General features: G+C 35.4%; 2 protein-coding genes across 2 annotated transcripts; one reads left to right on the top strand and one right to left on the bottom strand.

The window, feature by feature from the left end:
* Positions 1 to 1,440: 1,440 nt before the first annotated feature.
* On the bottom strand, positions 1,441 to 9,679 carry rprd1b (regulation of nuclear pre-mRNA domain containing 1B). The gene is made up of 8 exons (XM_051097470.1): positions 9,447 to 9,679; positions 8,354 to 8,532; positions 7,162 to 7,291; positions 6,933 to 7,072; positions 6,428 to 6,549; positions 4,670 to 4,796; positions 4,400 to 4,575; positions 1,441 to 2,061 (listed from the first exon to the last, which is right to left on the bottom strand). Exons 2-8 carry the CDS (start codon positions 8,502 to 8,504, stop codon positions 1,912 to 1,914), a joined length of 996 nt encoding a protein of 331 aa, XP_050953427.1. The 5' UTR covers positions 8,505 to 8,532; positions 9,447 to 9,679; the 3' UTR covers positions 1,441 to 1,911.
* A 34-nt stretch (positions 9,680 to 9,713) lies between these two features.
* Positions 9,714 to 25,731, top strand: tti1 (TELO2 interacting protein 1). The gene is made up of 8 exons (XM_051097423.1): positions 9,714 to 9,983; positions 11,282 to 13,568; positions 14,601 to 14,759; positions 16,376 to 16,518; positions 16,609 to 16,749; positions 17,682 to 17,886; positions 22,389 to 22,476; positions 25,067 to 25,731. Exons 2-8 carry the CDS (start codon positions 11,306 to 11,308, stop codon positions 25,272 to 25,274), a joined length of 3,207 nt encoding a protein of 1,068 aa, XP_050953380.1. The 5' UTR covers positions 9,714 to 9,983; positions 11,282 to 11,305; the 3' UTR covers positions 25,275 to 25,731.
* Positions 25,732 to 27,204: the final 1,473 nt, after the last annotated feature.

Here is a 27,204-nt window from a genome sequence, read left to right as displayed (position 1 = left end):
AGGTAAATGACGGCCAAAAAATCCACAGAAGAAGAAGACCGGAGTCTTAAAGTACGTCCACGCCATAGCGCAATTCCCGTAACTACGAGATTGCAACTTGTAAAAAGCGTTCACGTCCTTGTTAACTGGGAGTCTTCTGAGAGCTAAGACTTGTACCACATGACCAACGCAGGCTGTTTAGGCGTTGATGGTGTTGCCATAGAAAAGCATAATTCCGAATCTGAGGACGTGAACAGCCCCGAGTAGAACGACACATGTTTTCATCTCAAAATCAGGTCATTACGATATGGCGTTAACGCAGCATTATATTTGGTATTTAAATACACACATATCCACACAAATATTTTTATTGTGTTAGCTGTATTTTTATTTTTTTTTAAGTTATTTTTACTTAAAATAACCCAACTGCAGTTTGATTAAGATACATTTTTAAAGATAAGTTCGACAGTATCAATATTTAATTTTACAAAACTAAAAAAGTTGTAAAATGTGTTACTTTTTGTAAAGATTTTAATGTTTTTAATTTACCTTTCTTTGTCCTTTGATTTTATTTTTTCCTTTATTTTTATGTATTTTTTGTTTGTTCTATTACACCACCTGGCTGTGTTTGTAATTCTTTAAAGTAAAAAAAAAAAAATCTGTTTTGTGACCTTTTTCCACTCTCACATTAGTTATCTGTTCTGCCATTGTTGTGATTTATATCTTCTGACATCTTATTTGTTCTGTACATTTTTATTCAGCATGGTGGACTGACAAAAGAACAGCTGAAGAATGGAATGAAATTAGTGTTATAATTAGCATGTTATATTTTGTCTAAACTATTCTTTCTGACCATACCAACACCTGTTCTCTAGAAGTGAAAATGCAAATCTATAGTATAACTTAAGGTTTATTGTCTTGACTGTCTGTTCATTCAATGAAGAAATTTACAACAATCAAAAAATACTACCAAGAGAACAAGTTTATTCTTTATGCTGCTAAAGAATATAAATGCATGTTATGATAAACAGCTCACTTCTGTCTGTGCCATTAAAGTGGGTCTAGAAAATGAATAGCAGGACATCCGCGCAATATGATCTTGACATGGGCCATTAAGTTTTCTGAAAAGATCCATAAGAGTAAAAAATGCTTCTGTGTTTGGTGTTTTGTCTCAGTGATGATAAACAGCATATCACATGTGCAATCTGTAAATTAAACTTAACAAATGTTCATTCTGGACAGAGTCTGACCACTACATATTTCATAGTTTCATTTTACACATCACCCTGATAATAAATCAGTTAATTTAAATCAAATCTCAAGGATTCACTCACATCAAAATGGGGTTTGTTGCTGAACATGTTCGGTTATATTTAATGAGAGACACTGTAAACATACAGTGACCATGTATTCTTTTCACAAATATCAGCAAATCCGTTGTATTTATCAGCAAAATAATCATTTGAAAAAAAAAAAAAACAGGTCAGGTTTGTAACCAAAATATATCACAGTTTAATGATGGGCATGAGTTTCTAATTAATTTCTCTTGATATCACAAACTCCATAGCAGTAAGATGTTTAAAACTGAATCCTCATGTTTAGTTTCTTCCAAAACCAAAATGACGCAAAATTAAACTCTGAGCATTAAAACTAAAAACCTACAAATAAGACAAAGCAAAGGGAGTTGCTTTCCACAGCAAAGTCACAACAAAACAAAATCTTCACACTTTGAATCTGGTTTAATGATGATCGACTGGCAGGTTTGATCTCCATGAGGGTTTATCTGACATGAGAACTAATGAAAAACAAATATGTGTGAAAAGCTGAGCTGGTGACAGCAGATCTCCATCACTCGCTCCATTACTGATGTTTCTGTCAGTGAGGAGGAACCCAGTGTCTGATCGTACAGGACTGTGAGTCTCATAGAGATGTTCAGTCAGTGGAAAACAGATCTCCAGCGGACGGGAGAGGAGCGAGACCGCCGGTGACGTTCGGTAGGAGAGAAAGGTCCGGAAGACTCTGGATGTGAGACTTGAGCTCTTTCCTCACTTGTGTGACACGAGCCAGTTTCTGCTTGTATTCCTGCAAGAACGACAGATCATGAATGAATGAATCAGGCAACTGTTCATTTTTTAAATGATTAATTTTGTTCAGTAATAACATTACAGACATTTATAACATTACAAAGATTTCCATTTCAAATAAATGTTGTTCTTCTGAACTTTCTATTCAAAGAACCTTGAAATAAAATGTTTTACTGTTTCCATAAAACTATTAAATAGTTGTCAAAACTGAATATTATAAGGAATGAGGAATGTATCTTGAGCAGCAAATCATCATATGGGACCCTGGACCACAAAACCAGTCATAAGGGTCATTTTTTTAATTGAAACTTTCCATTGATGTGTGTTTTGTTAGGATAGAACAATATTTGGCTGAGATACAACTATTTGAAAAATCTGGAATCTGAGGGTGCAAAAAAAATCTAAATATTGAGAAAATTGCCTCTGAATTTGTCCAAATTAAGTTCTTAGCAATGCATATTGGTAATCAAAAATTAAGTTGTGATATATTTACGGTAGTAAATGTACAAAATATCTTCATAGAACATAATCTTTACTTAATATCCTAATGATTTTTGGCGTAAAAGAAAAATAAATCATTTTGACCGACACAATGTATTTTTGGCTATTGTTACAAATATACCTGTGCTACTTAAGACTTTTACGTTTTATGGTCCAGGCTCAAATATTAGAAGGATTTCTGAAAGATAATGTGACACTGAAGACTGGAGTAATGATTCAGAAAATTCAGGTTTGATCACAGAAATGAATAAAATTTTACTATGTATTAAAATATAAATCAGTTATTTGAAATTGTAATAATATTTCACAATATTACTCTTTTTACAGCATGTTTAATCAAATAATTGCAGCCTTGGTGAGCAGAAAAGACTTCTTTCAAAATGAGACTTCTTTTCTTATGTATTTCAGACACTTTTAAGCTCATTTAAGTAGTGCATTAACACAAAATGTTTTTTTTTAGTCTTTCTAAATATTTGATTTATCTTCTTTCATAAAACACAAAAGGAAAAGTTTTACAGAAGCTTGTTTTCAAGCTCCAAAATGGATACCATAACAGTATGAAGAGTATCCTAAAAGTTGTCCATATGACTTGGCGTTATATTTAAAGGAGAAGTCCTCTTCCAGAACAACAATTTACAGAAATGTACTCACCCCCTTGTCATCCATTATGTTCATGTCTTTCTTTCTTCAGTCGTAGAGAACTTATGGTTTTTGAGGAAAACATTTCAGGATTTTTCTCCATATAATGGACTGATATGGTGCCCCGATTTTGAACTTCCAAAATGCAGTTTAAATGCGGCTTCAAACGATCCCAAATGTGGTTGTAAACGATCCCAGCTGAGGAAGAAGGGTCTTATGTAGCGTAACGATCGGTTATTTTCATAAAAATAATACAATTTATATACTTTTCATTGCCAAACGCTCGTCTTGTCTCACTCTGCCTGGACTGTTTTTGTTGCGGTTTATGACAGTTAGAGTATGTCGAAAAACTCCCATCTCATGTTTTCCCTCAACTTCAAAATCATCCTATATCGGTGTTTTACCTTTTTTGTTAAGGGTCTGGGTCGGAACTTCTGCAATGATGTAGGATGATTTTTAAATTATTTTTTGAGGGAGAAAATACGATTGGAGTTTTTCGACATACCCTAACTGTCTTGAGTCAGAATACACAGAACTCAGGCAGAGCAAGACAAGACGAGCGTTTGAGATTAAAAAGTATATAAATTGTATTATTATCATGAAAATAAAGGATCGTTTTACTAGATAAGACCCTTCTTCCTCGGCTGGGATCGTTTACAACCGCATTTGGGATCGTTTGAAGCCGCATTTAAACTGCATTTTGGAAGTTCAAAATCGGGGCACCATATCAGTCCATTATATGGAGAAAAATACTGAAATGTTTTCCTCCAAAAAAAAAGAAAGACACAAACATCTTGGATGACAAGGGGGTGAGTACATTATATGTGAATCTTTGTTTTGGAAGTGGACTTCTCCTTTAAAGTCTTCTGAAACCAAGACATTTTTGTGCAAGGAACTAAACCTAAATTAACTCAACTTACTAATGATTTATAAGTGAATAATGATTCAGTTTTGGTCTTTTTGTCACACAATGCTATCGGATGACCTAGGAAAACTTTGAATACAGCACATAAGTAAAATTGACTACTTATAATACTATTTTGTTGCTTGACGGTAAAAATCACATCCTTTTTTACATCATTGAAAACATCAGCTCTGACATTCTGCAGAAATTCTCCAATGGGACAAAGAAAATCAGGTTTGGAAAGACACGAGGAGTAGATGATGACGACAGGATAATGAACTGTTCCTCGTACCTCCAGTTTCTTCTCCCTCTCGTTGAGCGCTTCTCTCTGGCTCTGTATGTATTCTGTCAGCATTCGGGCCAGTTGTCTTCTGTCTTCTAACTCAGCTGCCAGACGTCCGTTATACTCGGCCAGCAACAGACAGGCCTCGTCCACTGTCTTTGACAACTTATCTGCCGCCTGTTTATCTGCAGAGGACAAAACATGAATAGTTTCATAAAAAAAACTACTTCCTGTTGGGCAGGGTGTTACTTCCTGTTACGTTTCTCCTGCGAGACACACCTGTGATCTTTTCAAGAAGAGAAACGTCCTGCACTTCCTGTGGTAGTGATGCGATCTTCTGTCTCACGGCAGCATCACCGGATGCAGCGTTTTCAAGATCCTGCAGCGCTTTCACCAGCTCCTCCGTCTGTGGATCAGGTTAATCACACACAATCTCTTATGTAAGTCAGGTTCTTATAAATCATATTGGTAGTTTCTTTAAAACGTCAAGCAGTTTTAGCAATATCGGAAAAAAATTCCTAAGATTTTTCTATATACATTATATTATGTACATAATAATATAATAAATTTGTAAAATTACAATATTATGTTAATACAATTTATCCCACGAGTCCTTTAGTTTGGGGTAACATTTAATTCAAACATTTATTCAAATAAGTGTGATTCTTACCCTTGGTTGTTTATATTCATTGTTTTTATAACATTTTTATTCAAATTTAAGCTTTTAGATTTAGAATAAATTTGTATTCATACAGTTGAAACCAGAAGTTTACATACACCTTGCAGAATCTGCAAAAATGTTAATTATTTCACCAAAATAAAAGGGATCACACAAAAAGCATGTTATTTTTTATTTAGTACTGACCTGAATAAGATGTTTCACATAAAATACATTTACATATAGTCCACAACAGAAAATAATAGCTCAATTTTTAAAATGACTCATAAATATAAATTCTTTGTTTGTTCAGCATTTTTGTGTATTTGAACCCTTTCCAACAATGACTGTAAGATTTAGAGATCCATCTTTTCACACTGAGGACAACTGAGGGACTCATATGAAACTATTACAGAAGGTTCAAACACTCACTGTTGCTACAGATGGATAAACTATGCTTTAAGAGCTGGGGGTGAAAACTTTTGGAATTTGAAGATCAGGGGAAATTTAACTTATGCTGCCTTCTGGGCAAACATGTTAGTATCTTCTGTAGCTTCTGAAGGGCAGTACTAAATGAAAAATATATATATATTTAGGCAAAATAAGAAAAATGTACACATCTTCATTTTGTTCAAAAGTTTACACCCCCCCGGCTCTTAATGCATTCTAAAGCATCAGTGAGGATTTGAACCTTGAATAGCTGCCCTTGAATAGTCCCTCAGTTGTCCTCAGTGTGAAAAGATGGATCTCAAAATCATGCAGTCATTGTTGAAAAGGGTTCAAATACACAAAAATGCTGAAATAAAACAAATAATTTGTGAGACCTGAAGGATTTTTCTGAAGAACAGCAGGCAGAGGCAGTGTAACTGTTTAGGACAAACAAGGGACTCATGAAGAACTATTACTAAACAAAAAAACACCGCTGTGGATCATTCAGGTAACAACGCAGTATTAAGAATCAAGTGTATGTAAACTTCTGAACTATTATTTTCTCTTGTGGACTATATTTAAACATCTTCTATGTGAAATATCTTATTCAGGTCAGTACTAAATAAAAAAATAACATGCATTTTGTATGATCCCTCTTATTTTGTTAAAATTATTAACATTTTGCAGATTCTGAAAGGTATATGTAAACTTATGGTTTCAACTGTATGTATATTTATATATTGTTATTTTATCATGATTTAAAAACTTTTTTGACTGCAAACAGTTATGGGAAAAAAAAAAAATTACAAACTTTCTATGTAAAATATAATATAATTGAAGAAATACATAGAAATTATAAATCTAGAATCCTGATATTGAACAGAAATGATATAATAAAAATCAATCAAGAATCAAGAATCACATTTCTTTTGAGCAAAAGCCATTCGTACCAGTTGTGGAGCAGCTGCGTCTGTCTCATGGGGAGAATAGTGACCTCTGTAATCATCATCTTCCTCTTCCTCTTCCTCCTGGACCTTCTGGTAGCTTCTCTTTAAATTTTTTCTATCATCCACTACAAAATAGCATGCAACTTTTACTTCACTTTACTTTCATAAAGAGGCAATTAAATTCATGCTTTCTACAGTACAAGACATGACAGTAAACAAACATAAACATTCATTTTGGTGAAAACAATGCCTGATGAAGGTTGTGTGACCAAAAAATTTATATTAAAATAAGATTTAGCTTAGCCATAGTAGCTCTGAAAACTGAAATAACACAAAAGGAAGCCTGGGAATGATGTAGTGATGAACACATTTGACACAAATAAAATGTCTCTTATTTTTCAGCTTCTTCTTTATCTAGATAAATCACTCTGGACATTCATCTACCAACTTCATCAGGTGCATTTTGGGATGATTTCACTTTTAAGCAGTATGAAAGTATTATGCCAACCTGCGGGCTTCTGTTTGGGACTGTCTGAATCCTCGATAGCCAGTTTGAGCTGCTGGATGAAGTCTGCACGGTAGAGGTTTCGCTCCTGCCAGATGTTCAACAATCTTTCCATGTGTTTCTTACAACCTTCATCTCCTTCTCTGCCAGAGGAAGACACAAAACATATGTGAGACAGGACACATTCATGCTACTGATCACATAAAGCGTATATGTATGAATGTGCGTTTACCTGGCCACATGTGAACAGGCATCAACCAGGACACCCTCGAAGTCTTTGGTGAACTCAGGACCCTTTTTTTTACTGTTCTGAATCACGTCATTTGCCAGATACAGAAAGGTCAACTTCCTGCTGCTTTTAGCTGAAAAACAAACATATTATTCTTAACTTTTTGTGTGTTTCAGTATTAATGTTTCAGATTTTCAGTCGCTTTTGAAGCTTACCCTTGTTTACACAACCAAGATGCCTTGTAAAAACTAAACTAAACAATTAATGTTTTTAGTCTTACATTCCTTGATTCCCAGATCTGTTTGTTTCATTTAAAGCAACATTTTAGCCAAAAAAAATACAACTTCCTGAAAGTATTTTTAACCTCAGGCCATCCAAGATGTAGATGAGTTTGTTTCTTGGATAAATGCAGCATTACATCACTTGCTCACCAATAGATGTAAATGGGTGCCGTCAGAATGAGAGTCCAAGCAGCTGATAAAAACATCACAATAATCCACAAGTAATCCACACCACTCCAGTCCATCCCTTATTGTCTTGTGAAGTGAAAAGTTGTGTGTTTGTAAGAAACAAATCCATCAAGACGTTTTAACTTTAAACCTTTGCTTCCATAATCTATAATGACATTTCTGCCAGTGAAAAAGTCCATCTCCTGTTATCTCTCACATCAAAACCTACTCACATTTTTTTTTGTAGTTCTGTTTTGGCTTGTGAACAGTGTTTGATCTGTGCATATTTCTCTCCCGATTCAGACGACACAACTTCTTCACTTAAGAAAGCAATATTATGGATAGAAGGTTGTATTTTAGCCAGAAGCAACAGTTTTAAAGTGAAAAACATCTTAATAATGGATTTGTTTCTTACAAACATGCAGCTTTTCACCTCACAACATATTAACTGATGGACTGGAGTGGTGTGGATTACTTGTGAACTACTGTGATGTTTTTATCAGCTGTTTGGGTTCTCATTCTGACGGCACCCATTCACATCCATTGGTGTGCAAGTGATGCAATTCTACATTTCTCCAAACTTGATGAAGAAACAAACTCATCTACATCTTTGATGGCCTCAGGAGGAGTACAATTTCAGCAAATTTTCATTTCTGGGTGCACTATTCTTTCAACTACCATTGTAAACCCAAAGTTTTAGGTGCTAACTAGTCACCAGTGTCAGCAGCGGTAAAACTATTTCTTACCTTTCTTCAGTTCTCTGTGCCACACGCGCACGATGAAGGATGCATGTTTGCGGTGATGAATAATCCACAGAGACAGAGTCTGAACGCTCTGCTGTGAGTTACTCAGTTCAGACAGCTTTTTCTCCAACGCAGACTCGGAGAAAGACGACATGCTGACCGCTGTCTCTCACCACACTACCCTGAAAAGACACAACAGGTTATAAACAGGTCAGAGTTGCATTTTACATATAAAATTTAAAACTGCTTCCAACCTAAGAGGCTCACAGGAAAGAGTTGACCCTAATATTTATTATAATATAATATATACAGTATATAAGTATAAACACATGGAAAGTTGAATAAATAACATAACTCTCTGACTAGTTACTCTGCATCTGAAACTATTTTTAAAACAATTTTTTATTATAATTCTTATTACGTTATAGGTTAGATATGGAATATTTGTTTTTAAAGTTATTTCTTACACCGCAAGACCATTTAAAATGAACTACTAAAAAAAGAAAGTGTAAAAATGATGTTAAAATTAAAATACACACATTCTCTCATACTGTCATATAATTTTTAATCCATAAGAGCTTGATGTTAAATAAAACTGCTGTAACAATCCATTTCACTTGTCAACTAACCACATAAATGCACATTATACATGTAGCTGTATGTAGCTACACACCATATTTAACTACTTTCAAATGCATTTTGCTTATTTTTTTAATAACTATTATGCATATAGGATTCATGACCTCATTTTCAGAGTACTACGTGTATTAAAAGAGACCACATGGAAAATGCATGCCTTTAAAATCTAATATATAGTAACATAAAGTATAAAATATACATATATAAACAAAGTATATATAACAGCAGTTCAGTTGCATATATATGTGATTAACAAATGATATATAATTGAAGAGTTTGAACTTAAACTCTCTGCACTCTATGCAGAGTCTGAGTTACTCATTAGTTAAGCTGATCTGCTGTAATGCATAATTTCTGGGACATGCAGTGAACATGTTCAAGGCAGTAAAAGCTAAATAAGCAGGTTAAAGAAACAAACCAAGCATCACCTTAAAGTTAAAAGTAAATAAATTCTCACCTGTCAGCAGTTTTTGTAGCCTAATCTGGATTTAACTTCAATATGGCACAACGCACGCGGAAACCCCTGAAATACGAACTGCCGTGGATCAGAAGGGCGGTTCAACTCGCGATATTAATAAATCGAATTAATATGACACGATCCGTGTGTGTATTCCTCGAAACTTTTGACGAATGTTTGAACACGATGAGATTTTGTTGCAAGTTGGTTGATAAACAAACGAGGGTCGCGTGTGTGACGTCATACTGATGTCATAAGAAAGGCGACACATGCTGGTTGTGTTTGTGCAACACTGTAATCTTTGCATGTGTCGTTTTAAATAATAATAGCAGTCATTTGATAGTTCTATGTGTGATTTTGTCTAAGAGACCCAGCTTTTGTTTTGATAGCAGGTATAGAGGATATCTACCTGGACTGAATTTTGTCATATTATGTTTGAAATGTTGAAATGAAACAGGAGTTTAATGTCATGATTATGATATTGAAACTGCATGAGTGCTGTCGCTGACATGACTTAGCTGGACTGAACCACTTAAAGTAAGTATTATGGGAAATTTTAGGGGAGGGGCTGTAAGTAAATATTCAGTATGCTCTCTCCTTCTTCCTGTATTAAAATTAAACTTAGCCATAGAATAATATAGTAAAAACAACTTGTTTTTTTAACTAATATCATTTGAAATCTTATTAATCATACACAGTAATAAGAGTGATATACACATAATAGAAAATTTCATGTTTTAGTGTGACAAGCAGTTCAGAGTTGGTAACTGACTCTTTTCATCAATGTTTTTGCCTGTTTGTTTGTTTTATGATAACATGCCTTATGTGTGCTAGTGAAAACAGTTATGGGAAATATTATTTAAGAAGTTAGAAAATGATCTGCATATACAGGGTTTGCACGTACGTCATGATTTGGTCAGTTACCCGGATGTGCGGCCATATTGGCGATACTCAGATGTAAACAACAGCATGGATTGCATGGTTAATGTACTACTGAATACTCTGTTCTGCTAATTTATTAGGGCTGTCAAATGGTACCGGGTTCGGTACTTTCGGTACTGAAATTTTAAAAACGTCCATTTCCCGCTCACATTTGAGCACTGTTCAGCCGATTTTTAAACGTCACTGATTGAATTTCAGTACCGAAAGTACCGAACCCGGTACTGTTTGACAGCCCTATAATTTATGCTGTCTAAACTATGGAAAAACGTGTGGAAGCCTCTAAATCTTATAGGGATGGACTTAATAAGCGTGAAAGGGCGCAATATTTTAACAAACTAAAGTTAATTGTATATGTAAGGATATGTATGGTCCGGGCATAATTAATTAAAATATTAGCCTACTTTTTCACCTAACTGACTGGAAATAATAGGAACTAACACAAATGTTGTCATGATTCTTGCCCTGGAAATCCGGGTTCAACTTTGCCACAAACATCTTTGTTCCTCAGACAGGTTTTTCCACTCTTGTACTTGATTTGTTATAACTTTTGGCTAGTCTGTACTACTCCCAAGTGTTTTTCAGCCCAAAACATGACAATAATTGACCATTTTCAGCAGCAATAATCAACAAAATATGCACGTTTTGTTCTGTTCAGTGGCATTGTTTACGTTGAGTGCTGCCAATATGGCTGTTTAATGACGTGTTGTGAAAACACTATTGTGAAATGCATTTACTGGACTATATAATGAAAATGTAACATAAAGTCATTGATTACTAACTGGTGCTGATTAATACTTTGTTTAATTAACATTGTTAGCTAATGTTTTGGATGCTTTCTTCTTTGTATTTCATAAAGTTAAATTGTTATATCCCCATTGAATCTTCCTTAACAGATCTCAACGCTCCATACATGAAGAATGGCTGAACATCAGGTCGAAGATCCAAAGATTGCATTTGCATATCTCCGTCCATCCTGTGTCCTCCTTACCAAAGAACCTACGACTGCTAACGTAGAAGCTCTTAGCGGTCATCTCCGCAGTATAAGCGATGGAGCTCTCCAACAGCTCCAGGACTATGTTCTGTTTCCCCTCAGATTTGTCCTTAAAACTCCCGGCTCCAAGCGGGAGGGACTCATCCAGGCGGTCATGGAAGCTATGACGTATGTGCTGGAGAACACATGCGTTCAGAGTTGGGATTCTCTGCGGGATCTCTTCTCCGAGCTGTGCCTTTGTCTTTGTTCTCCAAAAGACCCCGGAAAACCCGCCAAAACGTCTGAGGAAATAAAGCTGGCTGTCCTTAGATGCCTGGACGCCCTTATGCACTCTGCCTACGGTGACATTGTTTTTAAACTCTACGAGCCAAGCATGTTGCCTGGACTTGGAGCCGCTGTGTCGCTACTTCTGGCACTTGCAGAGCATGAAAAAGCCAGAAGAGTTCAAACGGCTTCTCTTAAATGTCTCCTTTCGTTGTTTCACCAGTGCAACTGTGAAGAGGAACACATTGAGCCGGGACAAGATGAGAGATATCTACTCGGACGCACCCTAGCCACTTTTTTACCTGGGATTTCTCAAGCCCTGAGTCACGTAATAAGTGGAGACGTAAGACAAGGCCATGCAGTTACAGTGAAGGCCATGAGGGTTTGGTACAAAGCGGTTGGTCTGGTAATGGCTGATGAGCAGCTTCAGAAGACAGACAATGATGTGGCAGCTGGTGATCTGGGAAGGATTGCGGAGCTTGTTGTAAAAAGGACTCCATCCTGGCGGAAAGCCACATCCCAACGCCTTGCTATGGTCTTACAGAAGATCATTTCTTGCACATCTGCCCACCCGCACTGGAGAGTAAGACTTGAGTTGGTCAATCTATCCCATTTCCTCCTTTCTCAGTGCAGCCAGTCTGTGGGTGAATGTGTCGGTCCTCTATTGGAAGCATTGGTAGGCGCCATCAACGATGAGGAGCCTGAGGTTAAGGACAGGTGCAGTGCAGCACTGGATGAGGTGGCACATAAAGGTCAGGACTTCACTGATATTCTATCCGAAAACCTCCACAACTTGGCGTCATCCTTACCTAGACTCATGAGAACGTCCGATGACCAGCGCAAGCTCTTTGTTCTTAACGTGTTCCTTGGGTACCTCAAGATTCTGGGGCCCAAAGTGGATGTGGTACTAACGTCAGCAGTACATCTTGAGCGTATCTCCAAAGCGCTGATGCAGGTGATGGAGCTGGACGTAACTGATGTGAAGATCATTGAGGAGAGAACTCTAACATCTTCAAAAGACTTGAGACCTGACGTGCACCAAATCCCATCCCAGAGGAAATACTTCCTCTACTTCACAGACGACAAGATATTCTCAGCACTAAGGAAGATATGCCGCATGTTGGGATATTATGGAAACCTCTACCTTCTTGTTGACCGCTTCATGGAATTGTACAAGGAGTCTTTGTTTTATAGAAAGCAAGCTGCTTTGGTCCTCAACGAGATTGTTGTTGGTGCCGCAGGCATTGGCGTAGAGACGGACAGTTCGAGGATCGATTGTTCCGGAGCAAATCAAGACGACTTGAAATCTTCAATCACGTCCATCATTGAGGAGTACATCAGTTTGGGCAACTGGCATCTCCCTACAGTCTCTGAAGCCTTGGAAGGGAAACTTGAGTCTGCAACCTCCTTGGTTCCCAACAGTCTAGAACAAAATTGTCTGCAACTGCTTCCAGCATCCAAAACTCCAACGCTCCACCAACTCAACAGCAACATCTGGCAAATCTGTATCCAGCTGGAAGGCATTGGAGGCTTCGCCCTAGCTTTAGGCATTGATTTCCGTCTGCTTCTAATGACGTCACTATACCCTGTCCTGGAGAAGGCCGGAGACGAGTCGCTTCTCGTCAGCCAAGCGGCTTTTAGCGCCATGTGCGACCTTTGCAAGGCTTGTGATTACAGTTCACCCAAAGAGCTGGTCATCAAGAACTCAGACTATCTTCTCAATGATGTTTCTTTAAACCTAACCAGACCCAGGATTCACCCTCATGCTCCGCGGGTTCTTGCGGTCATGTTTACTCACTCGGATGCCAGTCTGCTGCCTCTAGTGGTCGATGTGGTGCAGGACGTGTTAACGGCACTGGATCTCAGCTATGACCAGAGAGCGCCACAGTTCTGTAGTGTGCTACACTCACTCATGAAAGCACTTGGTGAGTCTTACTTTTCCTTAGTTTACTTAACTGTAACATAGTTACTCTTAAAGGAGAAGTCCACTTCCACAACAATTTAAAGATAATGTACTCACCCTTGTCATTCAAGATGTTCATGTCTGTCTTTCTTCAGTCATAAAGAAAGTATGTTTTTTGAGGACATGGACTGATATGGTGCCCTGAGTTTGAACTTCCAAAATGCAGTTTAAATGTGACTTTAAATGATCCCAAATGCAGTTGTAAATGATCCCAGCCGAGAAAGAAGGGTCTTATCTAGCAAAACGATCGTTTATTTTTATAAAAATAATACAATTTATATACTTTTTAATGTCAAATGCTCGCCTTGTCTTGCTCTTCCCGACCTCTGTTTTTTCCGGTTCATGACAGTTAGGGTATGTCAAAAATCTCCCATCTCATGTTCTCCCTCAACTTCAGAATCATCCTATATCACTGTTTTACCTTTTTTGTTAAGGGTGTTTGATCTTCTTTGCATGTTCACTTTGCAAAAACTGGGTCGGTGCTTCTGCAACGATGTAGGATGATTTTGAAATGATTTTTGAAGTTAAGGGGGAGAAAATACAATAAGAGTTTTTCAACATACCCTAACTGTCTTGAGCCAGAATACACATAGTCCAAGGAGAGAAAAGTAAGTGTTTGAGATTAAAAAGTATTTAAATTGTATTTTTTTTTGTGAAAATAACCAAGCGTTTCGTTAGATAAGACTCTTCTTCGTCGGCTGGGATTGTTTACAAACGCATTTGGGGTTTGTTTGAAGTTGCATCTATACTGTATTTCGGAAGTTCAAACTAGGGGCACCATATCAGTCTATTATATAGAGAAAAATCCTGAAATGTTTTCCTCAAAAAACACAATTTCTTTACAACTGAAGAAAGTAAGACACGAATATCTTAGATGACAAGGGGGTGAGTACATTATCTGTAAATTGTTGTTCTGTAAGTGGACATCTCCTTTAAGTATCAGTGGCTAAATGTGTTTTTAGAGTTTGAAAAATCAACATGTGTTTTACCACAGTGAGATGGTTCCCCGCTACTATGGGACGCCAGAAGACACCCAAAAAAGAGACCCAGAATAAAGAGTGTGTGAACTTGAGGCAGTTTCTCTTGGACTATAAGAAGCAGAAGGAGCTAGCAGAAGGCGTTGGTGTAGAGGAGGAAGATCCTAATGATTTAGGTTGGTAATTTACATTAATACATACATTAAACTTAAAGGGATAGTTCACCTAAAAATGAAAATTGTGTCATTAATTACTCACCCTCATGTCATTCCAAACCCGTAAGACCTTCGTTTTTCATTGGAACACAAATTAAGATATTTTTGATGAAATCCGAGAGCTCCTTAAACAGCAAGGGTCCTGCCATGTTCAAGGTCCAGAAAGGTACCAAGAACCTCGACAAATTAATCCATGTGACATCAGTAGTTAAACCATAATTTTATGAATCTACAAAAATACTTTGTTGTACAAAAAACTAAAAGAACTTTATTCAACAATTCTTCTCCTCTGCATCACCCATTTCATAAATTTGTTGATTTGTTTGTGGGTAGAGACATGCAACTCAGGAGAGATATCACTTTTGAAGCACCTGGAGGCAACCAAGAAGATTAATTTAATTCATCTGAGCTGAAGCAAAAGCAACACTGCTGATTGCATGAGGTTTCAATGTCATATCTGAATCCTGAATCTATATATATGCTTCTTTTTTTATATGGAAAAAAATATCATTGATCTTTTACTGCAGATTCTTTAACTTTTTAAAATTTATTTAAAAAAAAATGTTTTATATATATATATTTTGGAAACTTTTGGTGCTCTCCAAAATGCCGCTAGGGTGACGCGGAGGAGACAAATTGTTAAATAATGATATTTTAGCTTCATAAAATTAAGGTTGAAGCACTGATGTCACATGGACTATTTTGTCAATGTTCTTTCTGGGCCTTGAACATGGTGTGGCCCTTGCTGTCTATGGAGGGTCCAAGAGCTCCTTGATTTCATCCGAGAGCATCTTAATTTGTGTTCTAAAAATGAACGAAGGGTGAATAATTAATGACAGGATTTTCAATTTTGGGTGAACTGTCTCTTTACATGTAAATGTTCTTACCTTTCTAAGCGATCAGACTTATGAATTTTGCCTGGTGGATGATAAAACAAATCTAGCAGAATTGCACACCATTCAAATATGAATTTAGAATATCTTATAAAAAATTTGCTTGTATACTTAATTACAATTTTTGGACCTAAATTTCCAAGGACGTATTCTGTATTGACTTTCTCTGAAATGCAGTTCAGTAAGTTTCCCTACGACAGAAAATAGTTGCGCTTTACAGTTCCTTCCTGTAATTTAATTCTGCACAGCAGATGACAGTAATGATCCAGTGAGTTGTCGCAGCATAAAAGTAAAAAGTGCTGGAACTGTTACGTTAATTCTGCTGAAGGTTTCATCATAACCGCAGACCTGTAATAGGGGTAGTCGGTTCCCCTGGAACAAGCTGCGGTAAGTGCTTTACATGAGGGTACAGATGTAATAGACCAGAATTATGATCGTACAAGCACCATTTTTGGCTCATCTTTAATCCTCCACATGCTGAGACTTTCAACTTAGGGCTCAGATTTCTGATCATTAAACCAACACCACACAGAGCGAATTCCCCGAATGATCTGTTATTATGGCTTTTCTACTATCACGCTGAAGGTTTGTAGCTGATTTACAACATGCATTTAGCTGTTTGCATGATGACAGTCTCACAGAACTAGACTTTTCTGGTGTCTTTTTAAATTCTCCTTTCCATAGATGGTCCTCCACCAGCTTCTGATGAGGACACGGATGGTCCTGCAGAGAAAAAGGAGCTTCCTCTACACATCCAGATTGCAAAAGACGTGATGGAACGATGCATACACCTGCTCTCCGACTCCAACCTGAGAATCCGGCTCAAGGTTGTAAAATCTGTTCCGTTGGCATATTATAGTTTTGGCATCGCTGCAGGCCTGTTTTCTTTTCTAAAGTCAATGCATGTGCATTTACAGGTGTTGGACATCCTGGAATTGTGTGTGTTTGTTTTATGTGAGTGCGAGGACGAGCTGCTTCCCATGGTGCACCGGTGCTGGCCTGCTCTCCTCCATCGTCTCACCAATGATGACCCTCTTGCTGTACCGCGAGCATTCAAGGTGACATAATGTCCTTGCAACCACCAAGAATACCCTAGCAATCATATAAAAACATGCAAAAAACATCTTAGCAACTACGACCATCCACAATATCATAAACAGAATATTGTAGTTCAATGATTTGCATTAGTAATATATTCCATTGCCAAATATTGAAAGCATTTAATAATCAGTCTAAAAGAAATATCAATGGATTCAAATATTTTTATGCCATTTATTGTTTATTATGTGTAAGAAACATTAATTTGGAAACACTTTAAAATAAGGTGTCATTTGTTAACATTATTTAATGTATTAACTAACATGAAAGAACTATGAACAAAACATTTATTACACTATTTATTAATCTTTGTTAATGTTAGTTCACAGTGCTACTAATATTAACAAACACAATTTTAATAATGCATTGGTAATATATTCCATTGTCAAAACAAAGTCAGTCTTCTAAAGGATTCATTAGTGATGGGTTTAATATTATTGCATTGATTTAAAAAAAAAAAAAAAAAATGCTGTTGTTTTGAACTTTCAGTTCATACTGAAATAGAATGAATGAATGTTGAAAAATAAAATGTATCAAAAATGCTTCTTGAGCAGCAAATTAGAATGATTTCTGAAGGATCATGTGACACTGGATACTGGAGTAATGCTGCTGAAAATTCAGCTTTGATCACAAAAATAAACTACATTTTACAACATATTTAAATAGAAATCAGTTATTTAAAATTGTAATAATATTTCTCAATATTACAAATTTTACTGTATTTTTGGTCAAATAAATACAGCCTTGGTGAGCAGAAAAGATTTTTTTTTTTTTTCAAAAATCTTACCAACCTCAAACAGTTGAACTGCAGTGTATATTAGTTGGAATGCAAATATTGATGCAGCAAATCATCAAGTTGCTCTGTTTTTCTTCTATGGATCTCATTGTCCAGGTGTTGTGTGTTCTGGGCGAGTCGTGTGGAGATTTCCTGAGGAAACGTGTGTCTAAGGAGGTTCTGCCCCGTCTCACCTCCTCTCTGGTGAAGCAGGCGGAGGTCAGCGCTCGCTCCGGGCCCGTCTACACACACACGCTGGCTTACAAACTCCAGCTCGCCGTGCTGCAGGGTCTCGGACCTCTGTGTGTGAAACTGGACCTGAGTAAGTGTGCACATCATTGTCCCAAACGCCTGCTAGAAACATGCCTAATGATATTGAATAACATTTAATAATCAGCTATAAAAGAAATATCAATGGACGTCAGTAAGGTTTTTAAATATTTTTATGCCATTTATTGTTTATTATGTGTAAGAAACATTAATTTGGAAACACTTTAAAATAAGGTGTCATTTGTTAACATTATTTAATGTATTAACTAACATGAAAGAACTATGAACAAAACATTTATTACACTATTTATTAATCTTTGTTAATGTTAGTTCACAGTGCTACTAATATTAACAAACACAATTTTAATAATGCATTAGTAAATACTGAAATTAACATTAACTAACATTAATAAATCATGGAGAAGTATTGTTCATTCTTAATTCATGTTAACTAATAAACTTTTTTGTAAAGTGTTACCATTCATTTAAAAGCTAAGGTTCAGCTACTTGTTCCATTGTCCCTCCAAGCCGAATTAAAATAAATTATATTGATTATTTTAATAGATGTGCAGTGCCTCCATCATCATAAAATCATGTAAATGCATATGATATTATAGGTTATTATAGCTTAAAATGCAACACTAAATCCTTATATTATTGTAATATAGTCTGCCTAAATTATTTCTAAAACCGAAAATGCATCAACTTTCAATAATGTGCTGAATGTCTGAGCAAAATAAAGTATTCAGCTAGAAAAATGTAGGACAGGACCTTATTTTAGGATTTGAACCATTTTTGCTTTTAAAAGTGGGTTTGATATTTTATTTTTATATTATTTTTCATTGCCTGCATAATCTTACGGGATATGGCAATGGAAAAATAGATGTAAGCAGTGTTATTTTTATCTTTTTGGTCCTTCGTATAATCTATTTTTATATAGTATATCAATATTGTTTTATATATATATTTTGTTTTCACCTAAGACTAGCTAAAGTTTTAGTAATTGTGTTGTTTTCTTTCATTTTTAACAGTTTTTTTAATGTCTATATAGTTTTTATCAATTTCTCTTATTTACTGATTTTAATTTATTTAATTATAGGTATTTTAGAAATATTTCATAGGCAACAAGCTTAAAATAAAATAAGTAAAAAAATATATATACATATATATATATATATATATATATATATATATATATATATATATATATATATATATATATATATATATAAAAACACATACACACAACATAATATTTCAAGGAAATAATATGAGATGAAATGGAAAAAACAAATGCAAAATTTCTTGGGGGAAGTGCAAAAACACTAAAACTCATTTGTTTTCACCTAATACAAGTTAAAGTTTTAGTAATTTTGTTGTTTTTGCTCATTTTTATATATATATTTTTAAATGTCTATAGTTTTTTTTAATCAATTTTGTTTATTTATTGATTTTAATTTATTTAATTTTAGTTATTTTAGAAATATTGCATAGGCAACAAGCAGAAATAAAATGTTATACACACACACATATATACATTATATATATATATATATATATATATATATATATATATATATATATAATTTAAAGTAAAGAAATTTGTGCATAGTTTTAGTTAACTATAATATTTCAATGCTTTTGAGAGAAAACAAAATGTTTGCAAACGAATGCAAAATTTCTTGGGGGAATGCAAAAGTTTTGCAAGTGCAAAAACAAAAATTGTCATTTGTTGTCACCTAATATTAGTTAAAGTTTTAGTAATTTTTTTTGTTTTTGTTCATTTTTATAAAAGTTTTTTTTTCAGTGTCTGTATAGTTTTTATCACATTTTTTTTATTTATTGATTTTAATTTCTTCAATTTTTCTTTAGTTATTTTAGAAATATTGTATAGGCAACTAGCTGAAATAAAATGTTATATATATACATACATATTTTTTTTATTTAAGGTAAAGAAATGTGTGCATAGTTTTAGTTAACTATGCATTAACACTTTATTTTAAGGTGTCATTGTTACATGTTAGATGTAATTACTATTGTAATAACAATAAGTTATGCATAATTGCATGCAAGTAACCCTAAGCCAAACCCTAATCTTAACCCTAACCATATAGTAAATACATGTAGTTTATTAATATTACTCAGTAATGTATAATTACACTGTAACAAGGACACCTGTAATTTAATATTTCAATGCCTTTGCTCGACAAGTGAAAACAAAAAATAGTGTTGGAAATAATATGAGAAGAAATGGAAAAAAACAGTGCTTTTGAAATAAAACAAAATGTTTGTAAGCGAATGCAAAAATTGTGGGGGGAACGCAAAAGTTTTGCAAGTGCAAAAACACTATAATTGTCATTTTTAATACTCTTTTGTATATTTTTGTTACAATTTTTAATGGAGAAAATACTACTTATTGAAAGATTATGAAAATATTTGTTTCCCCCTTTAGAATAATATGCTGATGAATTGTGCTCAATAATATCAGATATTTAAATACATATTTTGTGTTGTCTAAGAACATTTGAGCACAATCACCACTAGATGGCAGACTTGCATCAGTCTTGCATTGCAGCTGCACCAAACGCATCAAAGTCAATCTCACCATAAGCGATGAAGACGTGTTCCTGTTGATGTCACATCACAGCTCCATCTGAAAACCCCAGAGCTTTGCTCAGACACACACCATCCTGTGCTGCTCTGTTCATCCCTCTGGAAAAGCTCCAAGGGGGGATTTTTAGTCCTTCGTATCAGTTGTTTTCATTTTTTTCTCACCCTCACTGGGTTTTCTAATGTAATCCAGACGGGGTGAAACAGAAAAATCTCACATGCTCTAGTTCGTCTCAAGCATTCAGGCTTAATGCATGTAAATAATATTGGCTATTGGCTGATAAAATATCATTTTCAATACTAGCCTCAAGTCTAGCAACATCTGGCAACCGTGTAACAAACCAAACCATGAGAAATTTGAAGCCAATGGTTTGTGAAATACTAAAGTGATTTGTCGTTTGATTGAGCCGCCATGTGGAGGAGATTCATCCGGAGAAAAACGTGTGTGGATGGAGGAAAATACTGAATACTGATAGAGTTACCATGGTTATGAGAGACACCTGAGAGACAGACAGACGGACAGACAGACATGAGAGGTCATGCTGTTTATTTCCCAGCTGGCTCTAGTGCTCTCTCTCCCGCTCTCACGTCATTTTTCCTCTTTATTATTCTCCATCCATCCCTCATTTCTCTCTGTCTCTGGTCTCGCCGTCCCTCTGCATTCACCTCCATTTTTCTAGAGTAATGAGGCTCTACATCAGGCTGCTTAATTAATTAATTAGGATAATGCTGCCATGGAGACTATTAGAATATATTAGAACATCTGTGGCCATTATGACGCAGGCGTTCACTGTTTGCATTTCTGCTGTGAATTTTAAGTCGACGGCAGCGAGTTCACTGGAGAAATACATTAAGGTTTGTGGGAATAGAGAATTGGGACAAATCTATATTAGTGTACAGCGTCTCAAACAATCACCTAAAATATTTGCTTTTGCACTATTCAGTGTCTGTTTTAATATTTAAAGCTGATTTTTCTTTCGACTTTCATATGATATTGGGGTAACACTTTAGGTTAGTGAACACATATTCACTATTAACTCATTAATTAAGAGTTTTCCCTCAATAAACTCCTCATTTGCTATTTATTAGGAAGATAGTTAAGTTTAGCTATTGGTGTCGGATTAAGGGATGTCATTTATGGTCATGCAAAATAAGGAATTAATATGTTTTATGCTAATAAAATACATGTTAATAAGCTACTAGTTAGTAGTGAGATTGGTCCTTAATTGGTCCTTAAAGGAAAAAAGTGAAAGTGACAACGTTTTGTCAACTATGGTGACCGATAGTCGAAATTGGTCCTCTGCATTTAACCCATCACGATTGCACACACACAGCAGTGAGAAGTGAACACACATATGCGCGCACACACACACACATATGTCTGGTTTATTATCCTTGTGGGGACTCTCCATAGGTGCAATGGTTTGTATACTGTCCACACTGTATTTTCTATCCCCTTACCCTAACCCTACCCCTAAACCTAACCCTTACAGAAAACGTTCTGCATTTTTACTTTCTCAAAAAATCTCATTCTGTATGATTTATAAGCTTTTGTACCCATGGGGACCTCAAGCCAGTCCCCACAATGTCAAAAATTTCAGGTTTTACTATCCTTGTGGGGACATTTGGTCCCCACAATGTAGCAAAAACAAGTACACACACACACACACACACACACACACAGAGAGCAGCCATTGCTTCAGCGCCCAGGGAGCAACTAGGGGTTCAGTGCCTTGCTCAAGGGCACTTCAGTCATTGTATTGAAGGTGGAAAGAGCGCTGTTTATTCACAATCCCCACCTTCAATTCCTGCTGGTGTGGGAATCGAACCAGCGACCTTTGGGTTACAAGCCCAACTCTACAAGCCCATGACTGCCCCCATAAATAAAGTGTCACCTGTGTTTGTGTTTGAGGACAAGTCTTTATTTTGAATGTGTGTTTGCAGTGGAGGCGGATCTGGATCGAGTGATTGACGCCTGTCTTCCGTACCTGAGCTGCCGACAGCCAATCAAGCTGCAGGAGGCGTGTCTCAGGTAAAGGCCCACCCATTCCAGTTCAGAAACTGAATATTTTTTAAACTGACTTTTTTTAAAAGGTGGATTTAAAATCCCTTAGCATTTTTTTTTTCTTTTATAAAAGTGATTAATTATGCATTATTTGTTTATAGTTTCAGGAACTTAGCACAGACTAATACAAAAACATTGTTATTATTATTATTATTATTTGGTTTGCAGTAAATCAATATATCTAGCAATATTTGGTCATTAGACCGATATAAAGAGAAAGAAAGAGATTTGATTAATCTGTTTGCCTATTTAGAAATGAATGACAAGCATTGACCAAAAATAAAATGTATAAAAATACATAAAAACTAAATATCTAAAAATACATAAAAATAAAATAAAACGTCTTTTTTTATTTATAATATAATTTATAATATGCAATTAATAATATAATGTGTAAAATACAATATGTAAAATTTTATTATATTTTTAATTTTTTTAAATATCAACTAAATAAAAAAATCGTTCCAAACCTATAAGATCTTTGTTCATCTTCAGAACACAAATTAAGATATTTTTGATGAAATCCCAGACCTTTCTGACCTTCCATAGATAGCAAGAGTCCTACCACGGTCAAGGCACAGAAATGTCATAAGGACGTTGTTAAAATAGTCCACATTACTACAAGAATGCTTTTTGTGCACAAAGAAAACCAAAATGACGACTTTATTCAACAATTTCTTCTCTCCTGTGTCGGGGTACTCTCGATAATGATGGCGGACTGTCCCAGGAGAGAAGAAATTGTTCAATAATTTTTATTTTAGTTGTCTGAGACACAAAAAGTATTCTCTTACAGGGTTCCCACTCTTTTTGGGTGATTTTTTTTTTCTTAAAAGAATGAAAATATGCCTACAAGAAACAAGATGTTTTTCGCTCTGTTACAGGGCAAACTTTCCTTTCTGTAGCCATTTAAAATTAGAGGTAAACATTGCCTTTTTTTTAATCACGATCCAATAGGGCTGGACAATAATTCAATATCAGTATATTTCACAATATATATTTTTTTCAATAACGGTGATATGATTTTTGATATTTCATTATACCAGTGTTTCCCATACACTGATTGACTTCGTTGAATAAACATGAGCGCTGCACTTTTCAGAATCAAAACGTGGTGCGGCAGTTTTAAATTACTGTACCTTTGAAGGGATGCGTCTGTCTTCAGAAAGGTTTTAATGGCATTTTCATTTGATCTGATAAAGCACAGCGCTGCTTTGTGTACAAGCATTACCGGGGAAACTAATGTTTCTACCGCTCCAAAAGCGCCTCTTACTGGCAGATAATGAATTTGTATTTGAAGGCTAAATACAAATAAAAGGTGAACATTTGTACTCTTTTTTTTTTTTTTTTTCTTTTCTAAAATATTATATGGTTTTACAGAAGGAGGTTTCATAGATTTGGCAAATTCATTTTTCAGAAGTTTATATAGACATTCTTTTAAAATGTTGTTTATATCAATAAATTATCTCGTATCGAAATTAAGAAATATTTTTATTATAAATTTTGGCCATATCATGATCCAAAGAAAGATTCTACATACATGAGCAGTTTCTGATCTAATTTTAAAATCTGAAGCAAAAACAAAATTGTCTAACTTTACCTTTGTGAAATTATGCTGCACAAAAAAATATCTGCAGGAAACAAAAACAGCACAAATTCACTCTCTGACAGCAGGTGGTGCTAATGGAACAACAGTGATACAGAATTTTCCTGGTTACTGTAGTAAACAAAGCAGCACCAGAACAGAGATCGGCTGAAATAAAACAAACGAGCTGATTGCTAATCACGCATTTGGAGCAGAAACTGGAGCAGAAATTAAGATTTATGTCAGTTCGAACATTTTCTGCTACTAGCATTATTTGTTTTGGGCTTGGCTAAAGGAGAATACAATTCCTTTTTTTTTTAAATAATAATTTTCCAGGACAACTACAAGACTTTCCAGGACATTTTCCATTTTCTGTCATTTTCCATGTGTTTTCCAGGACTGGAAAATTGGTCATCAATTTTCCAGGTTTTCCAGGATGTGTGGGAACCTGTCTTAGCTTCATTTACATTATAGTTGAACAACTGATGTCACATGGACTATTTTATTGATGTCTTTACTACGTTTCTAGGCCTTGAATGTTTCAGTTGCATTGCTGTCTATGCAGGGTCAGAAAGCTCTTAGATTTAATAAAAAATTTCTTAATTTGTGTTCCAAAGATGATCGAAGGTCTTATGGGTTTGGAACAGCATGAGGGTGAGTAATAAATGACAGAATTTTCATTTTTGGCTGAACTATATTTTTAATCTATTCTCTGGTCTGGTTGTTGGACAAAATGGCAGTTATGATTGGTCAGCTCACCTGTCAATCAAACTCCCAGCAAAGAGTCAAAGTCTCATGATCCTGCTCTCTAGATATCAGGCAATCATTAAAATGCAAGTTACTACAATAGAACTCCAAACTGAACACGCTCTAGTTCACTTTATGTGCTGCTGTAAGTAGAGAGTCCCATATCCTGCTGTAATAGTATGAGTTACACTAATAGCTGTTTGTATTATCATGTTTTGTTCTCTGTAGTGTGTTTCGCTCACTGATGGATCTGGACGCTGATCTGTGCTGGTTCAGTCTGAATGAGCTGTGCTGTCCCGTCATGTACGAGCCGCCTCATCCTGATCTGCTGCCCGTGACGCTGACTGGATCAGACAAGCCCAGAAACCAATTCACAGACAACGTCCTCAAATTACTGCAGGAGTTTGATCCCCCGCAGGAACAGGATGCCACATAACAGGGTTTCATACATATGAACGCTAGATTTGAGACGATGAATGTTTATAGGATGCTGATCTTCCTTGGCGACATATTTGACTGGAAAAACTTTTGGATGAGGCTGAAAAGACTTTTTCATATGATGCAAATAGTTATATCTACAATAGAACAAACTGTTATTCCTTACACAAAAAAAAAATACAAAAATGTATATGTAGATAATTTTTTTCTAATAAAATTCCATGTTTGGAATTATTAACAAGTTATTGTTACTTCTCTAAAATAAAAAATAATAATATAGGATCTTTCAGAATCATAATTTTTTTTTTGGATGACATTTGTGGTTTATATCAAATACTACAGTTTTACTGTAATAATTATCTGGTATTATGGCAGAAAGCAATCAGTAACATTATAGAGGTTTGTTTGTGTTATGCCTGTTTGTACAATACAAAATTAATTTTATTTTACATTATTACTATTCTTTTTTTTAGTGCAATTCTGAATATTTTCCAAAAGTTTTTAAGCATTTTGATGAACATAACTATATATGTACATCTTTTAAGCTGTACAGCTAAATCCAGTTGGTTTTTAATTTCAATTTTGAATGATACACTTAGAAATGTAAGAATTTTAAATGATACACTTATTGTTTGACATATTTATTGAAAGCATACCTTTAATTATGGATTATTATTATAATTGCATATTTTAAAATTGCACATTAATATATCAAATAATTACAATATGATATTATTATAGAAATTAATTATTAATTTATTGATTAATAAATCGATTTGTAAAAATAATGTTATGTTATTGTACAGTTAGTTGTTAATTAATTTAATTAAATTAAATGAATTAAATTTTATTAACAATCCGTTACATGTTTAGTACCATTTCTGAGAGACTTGGAGACCTCAATAAAATCCAGCAGGTTCTGGTTTAGTCATGCAGCTTTGTCCTGTTGGTCCGGATCTCCCGTTCGGTCTCGTGTGGTCGCGGCCTCTTCTCTTGACAGTCTAATAAATGTGCCGCCCGTGAGAGCCGCATTAAAGCTGCCTCATATGCTTTGTGTTAGCCTGCTGCCGTGTTATCTGCACTGTACTTTGCTATTTATCCTGCTGCCAGGGCTGACAGAGGCGCTATTATTCACCGGGCCCGAGCGCTGGGGCGAACGGCTAACATGCGGCATACGGGGCTAATGCAATTTCCTCTCGGCCGCTTCTGATAAGTGCGAAAGCATCATTATAGAGTCAAACCACTTGACATGAGCTTTGTTTGAGGGATTCGCCGCCGGTAAAGACGGCAAAGCAAATTGAAGTGACAAAGTAATGAAGAATTGAGGTGGTTTTTGGGGTTAAGTAGGCGGCGAAGCTCTTTTGTTAGATCGAAAGGTAAAAGTCAACTTTAAAGGTTTTTTGGTCTTTTTAGTAAATATATACAGTTTTATCACTACCATTTGGAGTGTTCTATAATATTATAACTAAAGATGCAAAGAAAAAAAAAATGCACTGGGTAAATAAGTTCAGACTGCTCGTTTACTGACATGGGGTCCGTTTCCCAAAATCAACTATGGTCGCAAGTTCCATCATTACCAATAGTTCAAAGGAACTTGCAATCATTGTTAGGTAATGATGCTATTAGGAAACGCATTCATGGTTGACAGCTGTTAATGCACAATCACCGTTTTAGACTGACTAACTGTAATACTGCATAAGATTTCTGTTCAAACTAAATGCATAAATCTAAGCTATGCACTGTTGGTTGGTGACACTTCATTTTCGCTGACACACTTCACTCCACAGTGCTAAAACTGGCAGTGCATAAAGCTTGATTTCAGGTTTGAAAATTATGAAAATTCATATCCACCTTTTTCTTCCCATAAACGTGGCGTGGCTGTTTGTAAATTGTATGGGTCTGTCTTCTGGTCTCATGTCCAGCTATTT

The sequence above is a fragment of the Labeo rohita genome, chromosome 23 (assembly GCF_022985175.1).
Source record: "Labeo rohita strain BAU-BD-2019 chromosome 23, IGBB_LRoh.1.0, whole genome shotgun sequence".
Classification (NCBI taxonomy): domain Eukaryota; kingdom Metazoa; phylum Chordata; class Actinopteri; order Cypriniformes; family Cyprinidae; genus Labeo; species Labeo rohita.
This window is presented reverse-complemented; position numbering and strand designations above follow the sequence as displayed.

What these genes read in the sequence shown, in the direction of transcription:
- rprd1b (XM_051097470.1), bottom strand. Translation starts at nt 8,504, where the DNA reads ATGTCGTCTTTCTCCGAGTCTGCGTTGGAGAAAAAGCTGTCTGAACTG. An exon ending in GCCTGTTCACATGTGGCCAG is followed by an intron (nt 7,073 to 7,161) that starts GTAAACGCACAT and finishes TTCCTCTGGCAG; the next exon opens with AGAAGGAGATGAAGGTTGTA. An exon ending in AGAGGGAGAAGAAACTGGAG is followed by an intron (nt 2,062 to 4,399) that starts GTACGAGGAACA and finishes TCGTTCTTGCAG; the next exon opens with GAATACAAGCAGAAACTGGC.
- tti1 (XM_051097423.1), top strand. Translation starts at nt 11,306, where the DNA reads ATGGCTGAACATCAGGTCGAAGATCCAAAGATTGCATTTGCATATCTC. An exon ending in GGAAGATCCTAATGATTTAG is followed by an intron (nt 14,760 to 16,375) that starts GTTGGTAATTTA and finishes TCCTTTCCATAG; the next exon opens with ATGGTCCTCCACCAGCTTCT. An exon ending in CTGCAGGAGGCGTGTCTCAG is followed by an intron (nt 22,477 to 25,066) that starts GTAAAGGCCCAC and finishes TGTTCTCTGTAG; the next exon opens with TGTGTTTCGCTCACTGATGG.